The sequence below is a fragment of the Coenobita brevimanus genome, chromosome 73 (assembly GCF_032717465.1).
Source record: "Coenobita brevimanus isolate Jiangsu-jjx chromosome 73, ASM3271746v2, whole genome shotgun sequence".
NCBI lineage: Eukaryota > Metazoa > Arthropoda > Malacostraca > Decapoda > Coenobitidae > Coenobita > Coenobita brevimanus.
Window position 1 is genome coordinate 8555897 of NC_137026.1, and position 15315 is coordinate 8571211.

The 15315-nt window shown below is 42.6% G+C and overlaps 1 protein-coding gene across 1 annotated transcript in view; it reads left to right on the plus strand.

Annotated features, from left to right (window-relative positions):
• LOC145407463 (uncharacterized) overlaps positions 1 to 11123 on the plus strand; it is a 123183-nt gene extending 112060 nt beyond the window's left edge. Inside the window, exons 22-23 of the mRNA XM_080278394.1 lie at positions 10271 to 10325; positions 11011 to 11123. Coding sequence (XP_080134520.1) covers positions 10271 to 10325; positions 11011 to 11123 — 168 coding nt within the window. The remainder of the gene's footprint in view (positions 1 to 10270; positions 10326 to 11010) is intronic.
• The last annotated feature ends 4192 nt before the right edge of the window (positions 11124 to 15315 follow it).

Below are 15315 nucleotides of genomic sequence, written 5' to 3' on the forward strand. Positions count from 1 at the left end.
AAGTACAGACTTGACAAGTTGAAGGCGTTGACCGTTAATGGCAACTTCCTGTGTTTTGCTTCTAGTAGTCATTTGTTTGACATAATTTGTTTAATCTTGGTGTCCCGTAAGCATCTTCTTGCATTTCTGTCAAGTATAACCTCACAATTCTCATCATTTGGCTTATTTGCCATATTTACATCTTGTTTGTTGACCGGTAACAAGATGTTGAAGCAGAAATGGCGTCAGTCTCGAAGGAATGCTGTGGTGAGGATGCAGGGCCGTAGCATCGTCTTATTTTGCCTCTGAACTACGGTAAATAAGGTTCAGAAAGCCAATTATCTCCTTAAAGATAAATAAACTCTACCATTGCTTGTTTATTACAAGCACGTCAGAAATAATCAAGGCATTACCTGTAAACACCCAAAAATTTTAAAAGAAATCAGCATTGCCAATGTTGAGTGATGGTACACCTGAAGGACGCTTCCGGTGATGCAGTCTTTTAAAAGAAACGAGCAACATGTATGACGATGGTGATATTTTCCACTTTATTTATTTCCATTATATTTCAATAAAATAAAATAGTGTCATTTATTGATTTAAAACATGGGTAAAAAATTCATGTAATACTGCCTTTAATCGTCTTTAATTAAACTAGAGGAATCTCAAGCACAATGTTGCCTTGGTTCCGTGACCCTTGAGATGCAGCGTTACCTACCATCGGGCAAGACGGGCAGTCAGTAACCCCACGGGTCAGGGAGTGGGAGTTTGTTGGTTCCTGCAACTCGTATTACCTTTGTGTTGTACGTATATTGGGCGTTTGCGATGAATGGATAGACTGGATTACTGTGGGGGCGAGGCAAGTGGCACAAGTTCTGGTGTCATATGCAAGGAGTGACTTTATGCTGGAAGTTATTGTTCCCTTCTCTGTTAAGCCTAAGTTAACCTAACCTAACCAAACCTAATCTAACCAAGCCTAACCTTATCCTAGATCAGGGGTCGGCAACCTTTTCAGTGCGAGGGCCAGAGAAAGCTTCTAGGAGTAGCCTGCGGGCCGGAGTGCCAAAGAGAACCCAAAGGTGACAGTGTACAAAAATTTTATAGAAAAGTAGGCAAACCAGTGACTAGATTACAAGAAATTTATTGAAAAACATGCAAATCACTGACTGCCGAAAACAGTTTGTGACAATATACAAAAAGAAATATATTGAAAAGCAGGCAAACCAGTGACTAGATTACAAGAAATTTATTGAAATACCTACGAATCAGTGACTACAGAAAACAGTTTGTGACAATATACAAAAATTTTGTAGAAAATCAAGCAAACCAGTGACTAGATTACTAGAAATTTCTTGAAAAACATGCAAATCATTGACTGCCGAAAACAGTTTTATCAAGAGACATGCAAATTAGTGGGATGGTTGGTGCTTTTGCCATGGAGAAGTGATTCAGTGTCTGGATCGATTGATGAGGTAGACAAGAGCAGAATGTCATTGAGGTGGCGGTCACTTAGCTGTGAACGAATGCGAGACTTTGTACAATTCATTTTTGAAAAGAGTTGCTCCCTGGCGATTTTCCGTGGTGCTTCTGTGGTAAAGACCTCAGTCATGCAAATTTGCCCCACGCTACCCCCCGTGATCACGTCGCGAGGCGCCAACTTACTCATATAGTTGGCTAGGCTGTTGCGGGCTGGTTTGTTATATAAATATCAAACAGGGTGACGGGCCATGAGTTCGGACTCTGTGGGCCGGATCTGGCCCACGGGCCGGAGGTTGCCGACCCCTGCCGTAAGCAGTGGCCATTTGATAAAGCTTACGGTGTTATTTATCTGGACTTTAGTAAAGCTTTTGATAGGGTCCCACACGAAAGGTTAGTTAGAAAGGTTCGAGCACACGGTATAGACGGCAATATCTTAAAATGGATAGAATCCTGGCTGAAAGGACGAAAACAGAGAGTATTAATAAATGGAACTAAGTCGGATTGGGGATTAGTAATTAGCGGTGTACCACAGGGTTCAGTACTCGGTCCCTTATTATTTATTATATATATAAATAATCTAGACTTAGGAGCCAGTAGTAGCATCAGCAAATTTGCCGATGATACAAAATTACGGCGTATCATTAACTCGACTGACGATTGCCATAACTTACAAAAAGACCTCGATATATTGTCCAAATGATCTAAAACTTGGCAAATGGAATTTAACGTTGAAAAATGCAAAGAGAAGTACTTAACGTAGGCAAGATCATTGGAGACACTAAATACAGCAAAGATAACAGAGAAATTAGCAAATCGGAATGCGAGAGGGATCTAGGAGTTATGATTAGTAACGACCTTAAACCAAGGCAACAGTGTATTAATGCGAGAAATAAAGCAAATAGGGTCCTAGGATTTATTTCGAGAAGCGTGAGCAATAGATCATCAAAAGTAATACTGAAACTTTATCTAGCATTAGTAAGGCCACATTTAGACTACGCAGTACAATTTTGGTGTCATTACTATAGAATGGATATTAATTCGTTAGAAAATGTACAGAGAAGAATGACAAAAATGATACATGACCTCCGGAACCTGTCATATGAAGACAGACTGAAAAGACTAAGCCTGCATTCGCTAGAGAGGCGTAGAGTAAGGGGAGACTTAACTGAGGTGTTTAAGTGGATGAAGGGTATAAATAAGGGAGATATTAGCAAGGTACTTAAAGGGAGCATACAGGATAGAACTAGAAATAATGGTTTCAAACTAGAAAAATTCCGTTTCAATAAGGAAGTAGGTAGAAAATGGTTTGGTAATAGAGTAGTAGACGAATGGAATAAGCTACCTAGTAAAGTAGTTGCTGCCTCTTCCATTGAGAGTTTCAAGTATAGGCTAGATAAGCATATGACAAATAAGGGGTGGATATAGAAAAAAGAAAATCTTATAACCAATACTAATTCATAATTTTTCCTTTTCAGGTTACACTGTGATAGTCTCTATTCTCCTTTCACACTTTCCTGTAAAATGTCCACGCCAGTTTTTCTATACTGAGTGGTGTTCTTTCTTACTTTTTCCTGCCGGCTTCGGCTGGAGGGTTTGGAGGGCGGGGGAGAGCCTTCTTCTTTGCTATCCTTATCTCATTCTAGTAGTTCAGTTACTCTTCTAGGAGCTGCCTAGCATGGGCCAACCGGCCTACTGCAGTTATCCTTTCTTCTTATGTTCTTATGTTCACTGAACAGAACAACGGATCTTATCACCTATCGAATTCTGTGGACAAGTATATTGTCAATAGGAAAAATTCCTCACCACCTTCCTAAACGCAAAACATCACCCTTCTTTCCTTCCCATCCATCCTCACCCCCTTCTCTTCACCCAGCTTCTTACCCACCTACAAAACACTTGTGTGTGGGGGCACACGCACACACACACACACACACACACACACACACACACACACACAGTGGTAACGTTCCCACTTGCCTACTGGTGGACGGGAGTTCGCACCTCGCTCAGGTTGCTAAAAGTTTCACTGACGAAGTGGGTGGTTACTGTCCCCCTTGAGGAAGGGGACGGGTGTGTGCGTGTGTGAAGGTCACAGCCTTGCCCTTAGATCGGACTATACGAGCTCTCAGCTCCCTTCCGGGAGGGTAAAAGCTGACCATCACGACCATCAAGTGATCCTGACCGACCCGGAATTACACACACTCATGTGCTGGGATCGGCAATCCCTGTCCCCCTGTGACCTTTATTTCCTTACCCAACATTCCATCCCACTTTAAGGACTCCCCGTTTCACCTGTCCCTTGTTTCTTTTCTTTCCCTCCGTCTTTGTGCCGTGATCTGTATTCCCTTTCCCCTGGGACCTCACCTTCCTTACCCCATCTGCCCCCATACCGCCCCCAGCAAATACCTCACCCCCCCTCAAACTTCCACTGCCTTTGCTATATATGCAGGAAATGTGGTGTATATTCAACAATTGTGTTCTGAAGAAGCCAAAGGGCGAAACCTCAATACACACTAAGTCCCACATCGGTGTTTTTTCAATTTGTCAACGAATCGTGAATCATATACGAAGATAATGGGGTGCTTTCAAAGCTAGTATTCCGCTAGATGGCTCCACTGTTGCAGTAAACACATTCCCCGCACTGTTTAAAAAGCATATTTTTCATTGTGTAAATATCTATACTGTTGTGTGAAAATGTGGATCATGGTAATGTCATATGCCGAAATATAAATAATACAAATAGAACACGTATATATAACGTATCGTGAAGTGTTTACATTTATCATAAACGGAAATTAAAATATCACTGATGGCATGTGATGGCAACCCGTCCTTCCAGTGACCCTATATTATTTAATTTCTGCTACATTTAGTGCAAATTTGGTTCTTAATACATAGTTTGTTCAGACTGTAAAGTACGCCTAGTGGGTATCTAGACTCATCCAGTTTCTATGTGGGCAGAAATTTAATGTTGAGTAAATACTGGCATTCAACATTTTGCTCGCTTCCTTCACGCATGCGCACCACAAGACAGTCCCGTGTTTAAGTTTTTCACGAGGGATGCCAAGTTTCCATGAAAAATTTTATTTTGATGGCGTGTAATGTCACGGATTCACTCAGAGTAGAAACAAGCTAAATTCATAACATTCGTCATTGGTTCGTAAGTGACTATGTACAGGCAGTGTGTTTCACTGAGCGATATCTTTGTGTGATTGTCATTCCCACATATTGCCTCTCTAGCTGTTAACTAAGCTACGCCCATTTCTCATGTCCCTGTACCCGACGTTGGTTACATTACTGTCGTAAATGGACACACCCACAAACACATATAGTTCAGTAATGTGAGTTCCTGACTGTTGAGCTGAGAGAGAGAGACCTTCCCCTGCAGCTTCCTTGCACCATGAGTGAGTCGTATATTTATCATTGTAGCTTTTTGTAAATAAAGTGTTACAGTGAAGTTTTGTCTTTTTCTGTTGAGAACTAGTGGTTATTTTAATTTTTACATTTCACCAAGTGCCTACCAAATAAATACCTTAAGGTCATCTTATCATCAATATCTCACACACATTGCCCCCTCTTGGCAAGTCCCCAATGGTATGGTCATGTGAGAACTGTCTCCAGGCCACCTGTCCACACACATATGTTTGTAAGATCTTCCACTGACTGAGTCAGTAGCTTGTGCACATACCAGTCCTCTTGACCTGGACGCAATCTCACTCCGGGGTAGACATTTAAGAGGATGCAGTAGTATTTACTCATCATGTGTTCTCACGTTTGCATGTGTGTGTGTATATAATATATATATATATATATATATATATATATATATATATATATATATATATATATATATATATATAATCGTGAATACTGAACTTGACTCCGTGTGAATCTTGTGGATCACTTGGAGGCGATGTCTTGGCTTGTGTACCTTCCACAGTCGTCTGTCCTCGATGAGACCGGGCAAAGAATGACGCGTAAACGATCTTGGTTTTGGGACGGTTCCTCAGACCGGATCATTTTTGATGGTGAATGCCAGTATTTACTCAACATTAAATTTCTGCCCACATAGAGACTGGATGAGTCAAGATACCCACTAGGTGTACTTTACACTCTGAACAAACTATGTATTAAGAATCTAACTTGCACTAAATGTAGCAGAAATTAAATAATATAGGACCACTGAAATGGCGGATTGCCATCACATGCCATCAGTGATATTTTAATTTCAGTTTATGATAAATATAAACAATTCATGATACGTTATATATACGTGTTCTGTTTGTATTATTTATATTACGGCATATGACATTACCATGATTCACAGTTTCACACAACAGTTTAAATATTTAACAAATAAAATGATGCTTTTTAAACAGCGCGGGAATGTGTTTACTGCTACAGTGGAGCCATCTGACGGAATACTAGGCTTTTCAGAAGCACCCCATTCCAACACTTCTCCCTGCCGTTGATTATATATCAGGCGGTCCAAGCTCAGGCTCTAATCTGCGCAAGCGGTGACATCTGGTGAAGCTTATTGTAATTATTGCACACAGCAGGCTGAGAATCTCAGACTTACATATTTATATAGACGTAATACGAAGATTGTTCGTATAACTCTAAAATATGTCGATCGTTCACTTAAGGTCATTAGACATTTATATAAATGCCAATGTCTCGTATGTAGCCCTATGTTAAACGATGAATTGAAAGATCGTACATCGCCTGATTTGCATTTCAGTATATTTATATTTTTTCAGTTAATGCCCACTATTTGATGCCATATTTTACATTTATTATAAAAACAATAAACCACCATCACTTTTTAAACTCGTATAATTAAAAGACTAGTGTACTTGCTAAACAAACTGGTATGTAAATAAATGACGGGGAATCTTCCTGACTGCGAAAAGTCCTGCCGGCGAATTGTCTTGTTATTGTTGTGACGGCGAATTGTCCCGAAACCTCTTCAGGGAGGTGGTGTTTGGCTGGTTTGGTCTTACATTCAGTGGGGGGTAAGGATAGGCTCTGCCCAATCATTATTCAAGGATAACCATCACCAGTAAGTTACAGTGTTATCCAACAAACCTTTATGGGTCTGATGTGTGAATTAGGAACGAACGGGAGTTTGTATCATCCTACAGAGAGGTCGTTTGTTTTAGGTTCCATTGGCTTTCTAGAGTTAATAATTGTTTGTTCTCACTGTTCTTGTTTTCCAGTAATATTTTAACATTCTTGTAACCTTATTTGGTAAATACAGAATTTGAGCACCAATTAGTGTCAACATATAAGCTTGTTCATTGCATTATTTTAAATTTGATGTTTCCAACATAAATCAAAGTTTTTTTGACAGTAGTTTCACCAGCCTCCATGAAATAAGTGACTTAGAATTAAAATGGGTGATAACAGATAAAAATGGTGCTCAAAACCAAATTAACCCAACCTAACTCATTTGCTACCAGTGGGATCGATTAGTACTTTACAAAACTGTCTGTCCTCCGTAGCCATACACCTTAATCCTGTAAGGGGTGGCCGTAAACAAATCCCCTCCTTGTTACCTTGTCCTCTGCTGTTAGGCTGCCCTCCCTGCAACTCACACTCCCCTCTCATATCTTTTAACCTCTTCCTTCCATGATATCCTCCCTTCGTTCCCTGAAAGCAGCAATAAGGTTAGCCTCCTACAGATTACAAATGCAGGACAAACACATGGATCTTTTTTTTGCCTTTCTTGCAGGGAATGAACCCATATCACATGCATTATACTACAAGATCCCAGGCAGCATCATAGCACATAGGTGTATGACAGGTGTAACACATCCACACACACGCCTCCTGTCACACCAAACATCATTCCCCACCACTTATTCCAACAACCTGCCCACTCACACACCACAGATCCTGCAATGCAGTCTCTGCGCATAAGTGTGTACACCTACATCACAGAGACATACCAGATCCACATCGCTTCCAACACGCATAAACTTTCAACAGTTATTGTAGTGGTAGGTGGTAGTGACGTATCATCCACTCACTTGATGATGATGTTAATCAACTGTGGTCTTGTCTGTCCAAGCAGACCCATCAACCACAAGCAAGCAGCCATGCCTGCCAGGGCTGTCCCATGCAGCAAATCAATGCTCCCTTGCGGAATAGTGTGGAGATTTGGATCCTGGATGGATGCCGCAGTTGTGTCACCCCACCCAGTTGACAGGAACACCACAGCAGGTGCCACATCACACCATTATCTGGTTATACTGTATGGCTGTGGTACCACCCGGTGTTGTAAATTGTTTCATGGGTTACAGGAAACCATTAGGCTTTTCACTCAGTGTAGTCACCTGAAGTGAAAAGAAGAGTAATAAAAAATGACAGGAAGGAGAGGGAGAAATAGGAAGAGAGGAGAGCAGACACAGTGTTAGACTAATAAAGGTGAAGGAGGAACAGGCAGCACTATGAATACATCAAGTGAGAGGATGATGGTCGCCACCACCTATCACCTATTCACTTGATATAGTGGTGCCTACTTCTTAAGATGACTATTCACTGAATGACCTACCTAATGGTTTCCTGTAACCTTGGAAACCATTTACAAGACTGAGTGCCAGCCATACAGTATAGTATTACCAGATTATGGGATGATGTCGAGCCGACAATTTTGCCCCAATTAACTGAGTGGAGAGATGCAAATGCAGCATCCATCCAAGGACCAAATCATAACACTCATCTCCAGGTCCAACTCTCTAATGCAAGAGTTAACTGTTACTCTCAGTCCTTCATTTATGCACCAGGTCAACTCTGGAACTGTCTTCCTCTGTAACTCCTGCTTCCTATGATCTCCAGTCTTTCAAACGCAGTGTGTCCAGGCGTCTCGAAATGAACGGATCTTGAATTTGGCTCTCTTTTGTATTGTTTTTGTTTTTTTCTTGGAAGGAACTGTTTTGTGGGCTCCTAGCCTTTGGTTCCTTCTTCCTCTCATAAAAAAAAAAAAAAAAGTGCTGTCCACTGCAAGGGAACATCAGTGCACTACATAAGGTAGCCCTGCAGGGGTGATTGCTTGTCTGTGGTTGATGGATCTGGCCGGACTGGGATTACCTGTACCCTACTACTATTATGTTAAATGTTGATGGCCTCCACCTCAAGAAACAAAGCTCTCTCTCTCTCTCTCTCTCTCTCTCTCTCTCTCTCTCTCTCACACACACACACACACACACACACACACACACACACACACACACACACACACACACACACACACACACACATACTATTCATATCCACACAGTCAAAATTAAGGACCAAGGAGGCGGTCTCATTACCTACGTTTTCCATCATTTCTCTACAAAGACAACGGAAACAATGCAGTCACTTTTCCAGAATGACACCATATGAGAAACACAGCCACTCTGTATCAATTTAGATCTTCCTATGATCTCTAGCCTTTCAAACGCAGTGTGTCCAGGCATCTCGAAATGAACGGATTTTGAATTTGGCTCTCTTTTGTGTGTTTTTTTTCTTGGAAGGAGTGGTTTGCGGGCTCCTGGCCTTTGGTTCCTTCTTCCTTGCATTAAAAAATAAATAAATCAATCAACACTCCTGACATTATATTCCTCCTGACACTCCCACACTGTACCGTTTCAGTATAGTCCCCAGCTCCTTCCCAAACACAGACACAAACATTATTTTAGCTGGGTACATCAGTGCTGAAAACATTATCTACCTATTCTATCAATCTATTGCCAGACGCCTCAGTCTCGTAAGGGGTGGCCACAAACAAATCTCCTCCATGTCGCCGTGTCCCACGCCATTTCACTGCCTTGCTCCCAGCTCACACCCCCATCTCTTATACACCTTGCCACTCCATCCCTCCATCGCATCCTTGGCCTCCCCCTCCCTCTAAAAACACTGCTATTTATTAATGCAGTCAGAACAGCTACAGTATTGAGGCCTTAGTATTCTATCGCAGTTCACCAGCGTGTATGAGCTCTGTCCAAAAAGATACCAAACTTTTTCATTAGCACACCAACTAGCAGGCATAGGATGGCCTAATTTCGACAGGAGCGCTGTGTAGTGACGATTTTGAGCTTTAATCTAGCACTAGACGCATCACGCCATATCACTTAGTCATTGAGGTACACACTCATGAATAAGTGTGTGTTTAGTGCACTTGGAAATTTGTTGCAAGTTGAACAATGAAGGATCTTGAAGAGCAGTGTATTTATGTGAGGTTGTGTTTCATATTGGGAAAAACTTCTGTTGAGACTTTTCAGATGTTGCAACAGTGTTATGGGGAAGATAGTTTGAGTGTTTGAGGGAGGCAGTTCGAAGGAAGAGGCCTGAATGGACAAACGAAACCTGGATGTTTCACCATAACAGTGCACCTGCTTACATGTCGCCTCTTGTCCGTGACCTTTTGACAAAGCACAATAGGACTGTCAGCCCCAGCTACCCTACTTTCTGGATATGGCCCCAGCTGACTTTATTTTTTCCCCCTCCAAAGTTTACAGGGCATTGAAATGCCATTGCAATTATAAAATAACAGTGCATGTGCATGATGAATAATGCAGTGTGTGATATTAAGTGGAGGGATAAGTATTTTGTGTGTGAAATACCATACTGAAACTTGTGGCTTGGGAAATACCGCATTGATATCCTGCCGCCTCACTGCATTGCTCTTCTGCCTCCTCATGGCATTGCTCCCCACCCACCACACTGCCACGCCCACCCTTATGGGTACCAATTCACTCTCCCCATCACTTGTCATTGCCTCCTGATGACCTAAAGTGGTTGACCAGATCCTCCAGCTTTCCTCCAGGCTCAGGGGGGAACCTTGGTGATGACTCAGGCCAGCCTGCGATATGCTCCAGGTGGTTGGCAGAATTTTTTTTTTTTTTTTTTTTTTTTTTTTTTGAGATATTAGGTTACCTGCCCTTGACCTCCTGTGTATCACCGCCAAACCCATGTTTAATTGATATTGATTTACGATTTATCAGCATGCGATCAGTTTGTACTTGACATAACCCAATCATGAATTGAGTCAGGACCGTAAATTATCTGATCCAGTTTTCTATGACATAACCCCATTTGGGTAATGGGGGTGTGATGCATACATTTGCCTCAGGAGTTGTGGTGAGTCAAGGTAGTGCCACAGTTACCAGGGCAACAGTCCTGTGCTCACACCACACCACCTGCCTCACTGGCTTGACATCTTGTTTGCTTTTCACTCACATGTCTGGACAGGGTTGTGGAGTAGCAGTTACTTGAAAGACATGGTGCTGTAAGAGATTTTTACTGTGTTAAAAGCACTGTACAAAGTTATCTTGTTTTTTTTGGGTTTTAAATGCAGTATTATACCCCCCATACCCCATCTGCTGTTAGTGGTCCAGTGCTTGTCCAGAAGGCAGTGTATGTAATTGTTAGGAAACAAAATTGCCTGTTAATTAGCAAGGTGTAGTAAGGAAGGTGTAATAAGATTGCCTAATAATTTTGAGATCTGAGACACTGAGGAAACTTTGTTCATAGCAGCTCTGACTCCTTGAAAACTGTGTTCCGGAGTTATCGTTGGGATCTTGGCTCGAGACGAGGGCAGACGAGCACCAAGGGTGAGACTAGCAGCAGATCACCACGCCCTCAGCTACAACTCCCAGCCAGCCTTCCAACCCGGTTGACCCCAGTGTAGGAGGACTGGGAACCAGTGGATAAGGCTTATGGAAGAGAAGCATGCATTGTGCTGGGGCACCCGGCGTGTGTGGGTGTGCGCTTGCGAATGGTGAAGGGGTGAATGCCGCCATGGGTTCGAATTGTGTGGAGGCCGCGAGGATTGTGTGGAAGCCGCGAGGATTGTGTGGAGGCCGCGGGATTGTGTGGAGCCCCGATAAATTAGAGGGTGACGCTACGGGGATTGTGTGGAGCCCAAGGACGGAGCTCCGAGAATTTACGTGTTTGCCTAGGAGTTGTGTATTGTTTGGGATATTGGGTATTTTTGGGTCCAATGACATAAATGTTTGTTAATATGTAAATTCATTCAATACATTTATGTATCAAAGTTGCTTGATACTCTATTGCCTGCTGGTAGTAAGGTCATATCCCCAAGAGCCCTACAATTTGGCGCCCGAACAGGGACGATCTTATTCAGTGTTGGGTAATGGGTGATTTTGAGCAATGGAAGTGCAGCGTATTGTGGATGTTGGCTGTGAACTTTGACTTGAGGATGAACAATTGAGTAAGTTTGTCAATGAGAGACTGCAGTGGGAGAGAGAAAAAGAAACAGCAGAACGTGAAGAAAGGAGGCAAGAAAGAGAACTGAAACGGGAGGAACTAAGGGTGCTGAGTTAGAAGTAAGTGCCAAAACCTCTCCAGACGACAGTGCAATTTCGCCGCAGTCTGAACTGATAAAGCTGCCTAAGTTGCCTGTTTTTGATGAGAAACACGATAATATCGACGCTTATCTTCTCCGGTATGAACGCTTTGCAACGAGCGCAAAATGGCCTAAGGACTTATGGGCAATAAGTCTTGCTTCACTTTTGCAGGGCAAAGCCTTAGACTTATATCACCAGTTAGCTCCATCAGAGGCTGAGAAGTACAGTGAAGTGAAGGCAGCTTTGCTGAAGGGGTTTGACTGTTCTGCAGAGGGTTTTCGGTTGAAGTTTCGACAGTGCAATTTTAGTAAAGGTGAAAATGCTAAAGAGTTGGCTGGTAGATTATGGAAATTACTTGTAAGGTGGCTAGAGTTAGCAGAGTGCCCAAAGGATTATAAGAGTTTGGAGGATATTTTGTTGAGGGAACAATTTCTAGAGGCTTGTGATAAGGGGTTGTGTATTTTTCTGAGGTCGAGATCTTTTAAGAATCTCGACGAAATGGTTGAAGCAGGTGACCGGTATATTGCAGCACACAGTGGACTTATGAACAAACCTTACCCACAGAGTTCGTCAAAGCAGCATACTTCAGATAACTGAGAAACTTCCAGTGTTCCTAAACCAGCCACTAGAATTCAAGGATCCTGTTTCATATGCCACAAGTCAGGACATAAAGCGAAAGACTGCTACTCTCGACGTAATTTACAAGTTAAGCAATACAAGAAGGAACCAGCAGCTGCATCAATGAGCAGCGGTGACCAGTGCCAGAGTAGTCAGGATTTGCAGTCATCGAAGAAAGCCGCAGCCTTTGTTGCAGTCGACCCTAAAGAGTTAATGGATGAGCAGGGGTGGATTGTAAAGGACGGCAGAGGTTTTAAGGTTGTGTGTGGAGGATCACATCCTGATGGAAGATGCACATTGAATACGGGATTAGGAACGGTTGAAGGAACAACTGTGGAGGTTGAGAGATCCAGGATGTACTACTGTTCTAGTGAAGAAATCCTTGGTGCCTGAAAAGAATTTTACTGGGGAATATATATATGTGATAATGACTAATTCCGAGGTGTATGCTTACCCCGAGGCAGAAATATATGTGGACACTCCATATTATGTGGGAAGGACAGTAGCAGCGTGCTTGGAAAACCCACTGTATGATCTTATCATTGAAGAAATACCAGGAGCCACTCTTGGAGAAAAACATGAGATAGTAGAACCTGCAGTAAATTGTGCCGTGGAAACTAGAAGTCGGGCTACTAAACAAAAAAGATTACCTAAACTAAAAGTGGCTGAAGTGACTAACCTGCTGAAAAATAAAACTCTGAAACAGGCTCAGGAAGAAGACATCTCACTAGGAAGGCAAAGGAGATATGCTGAGGAAGGAAGAATATTCAGGAGAGAAAAGAGAAACGAAATGTCCAGATACGTACAGAAACGGGGAGTATTGTACAGGGTAGTAGAAGTTAATGGAAATGTTAAGGAAGAGTTGGTAGTTCCGGTATCCTGTCGTCCTGCTATACTTGAATTGGCTCACTCGGGTATTATGGGAGGTCATTTAGGTATTGGGAAAACTCGTGACCTTGAGTAAAGTACAAGTTCTCCTGGCCGGGAATTTCTAGGGATGTGGAAAGGTATTGCAGATCGTGTGATGTATGCCAACGCACCACCGATAAGGGACGAGTTGGTAGGGCCAGGTTAGGCAAAATGCCTCTTATTGGTGAACCCTTTGCTCGTGTGGCCGTAGACCTGGTAGGACCCATTGAACCTCGCTCTTCTAACGGCACACGGTATATTTTGACGGTGGTGGATTTCGCAACCAGGTATCCGGAGGCAGTGGCATTAAAAAACATCGATACCAATAGCGTGGCAGAAGGCTTGGTCATTATATTCAGCCGAATAGGTATCCCAAGGGAAGTATTGTAAGACAGAGGGACTCAGTTCACCTCCGAAATGGTGAAGGAAGTGTTTAAACTCCTCTCCATACAACAATTCACAACGACTCCTTATCACGCAATGTGCAATGGACTCGTTGAAAAATTCAATGGAACATTTAAGAAGATGTTGAGGAGAATGTGCAGTGAACAACCCAGGGAATGGTATAGATATATTGACCCACTACTTTTCGCCTACAGGGAGGTACCTCAGAAGAGGACAAAGTTCTCTACGTTCGAACTAGTCTATGGACATAACACTACGAGGACCTTTATCTTTGCTGTATGATCTTTGGGAGGAGAGAGTTACTGAGCCAGAGATGAGGTCAGTGTATGAGTATGTGATTAACCTACGGGAAAGGTTGGAAGAAACCTGCAAGATGGCACTATCTGAACTAAGGTATGCAAAGAAGACGGCGAAACACTACTATGATGTCAAAACTAGGGACAGACGCCTGAAGGTAGGGAATGATGTTTTACTGTTATTGCCCACAGACAGTAACAAGTTACGCCTACAGTGGAAAGGGCCATACAAAGTGGTGGAATGTTCCAACAAATTGAATTATATCATTGATGTGAATGGGATCCACAGGAAATTCCATATTAACATGCTTAAAAGATACTTCCAGAGGACACCCGAACTCCTGCAACAGGCCGCTGTTGATGTGTTGGAGTGTGAGGATGACAGACAAGGGGATTTCAGTGTGTTGCCAAGTACGTGCCAGAAGGAGAGTTGGCGTGATGCTACAGTTAATGCGGAGCTAAATCCAGAGAGGCAAACTACAGTGAGAGAAATTTTGCAGTTGTATTCAGACATGCTTACGGACATCCCAGGCAAAGCCCGTGTTGTTCAGCATAATATGAACTTGCTGTGTCCAGAGATTATACGATTAAAGTCTTACCCTATACCTTACACCTTGGAGAGCAAAGTAGAGGATGAAATTAAGACTATGCTAAGCTCTGGTATAACAGAACCCTCGGAATCTCCCTATTTATCACCTATGCTAGTGGTGCCAAAAAAGGATGGGAATTATAGGTTGTGTCTGGATTTTAGAAAACTGAATAACCTAATCAGTTTTGATGCAGAGCCGATGAGTGACCCTGAGAGGATCTTTGCTCGAGCAGGGCACGGTAAATACTTTTGGAAAATAGATTTAACCAAGGGATACTGGCAGATTCCCCTTGATGATCACAGCAAGCAATACACAGCCTTTAGCACTCGTATGGGATTGTTCCAATTTACAGTACTTCCTTTTGGAATAAAGACTGCACCTGCGGTGTTCAATCGTCTAATGAGAAAGATATTGGGTGATATGGCTCATGTTGAGACCTTTTTGGATGATATCCTGGTACATACAGCCACATGGGAAGAACACTGTTTTGCAGGAAGTGTTCCGTAGATTGCGCCAGGCTAATTTGACGGCAAGGCCCACCAAATGTGAGTTTGGCAAGGTGACTGTAGAGTACCTAGGGCATGTTATTGGACAAGGGTGCATGAAACCAATACCAGGAAAGATTAAATCCATATTGGAAGAATCTCCACCTACCACTAAAAAAGAAGTCCGTTCTTTCCTAGG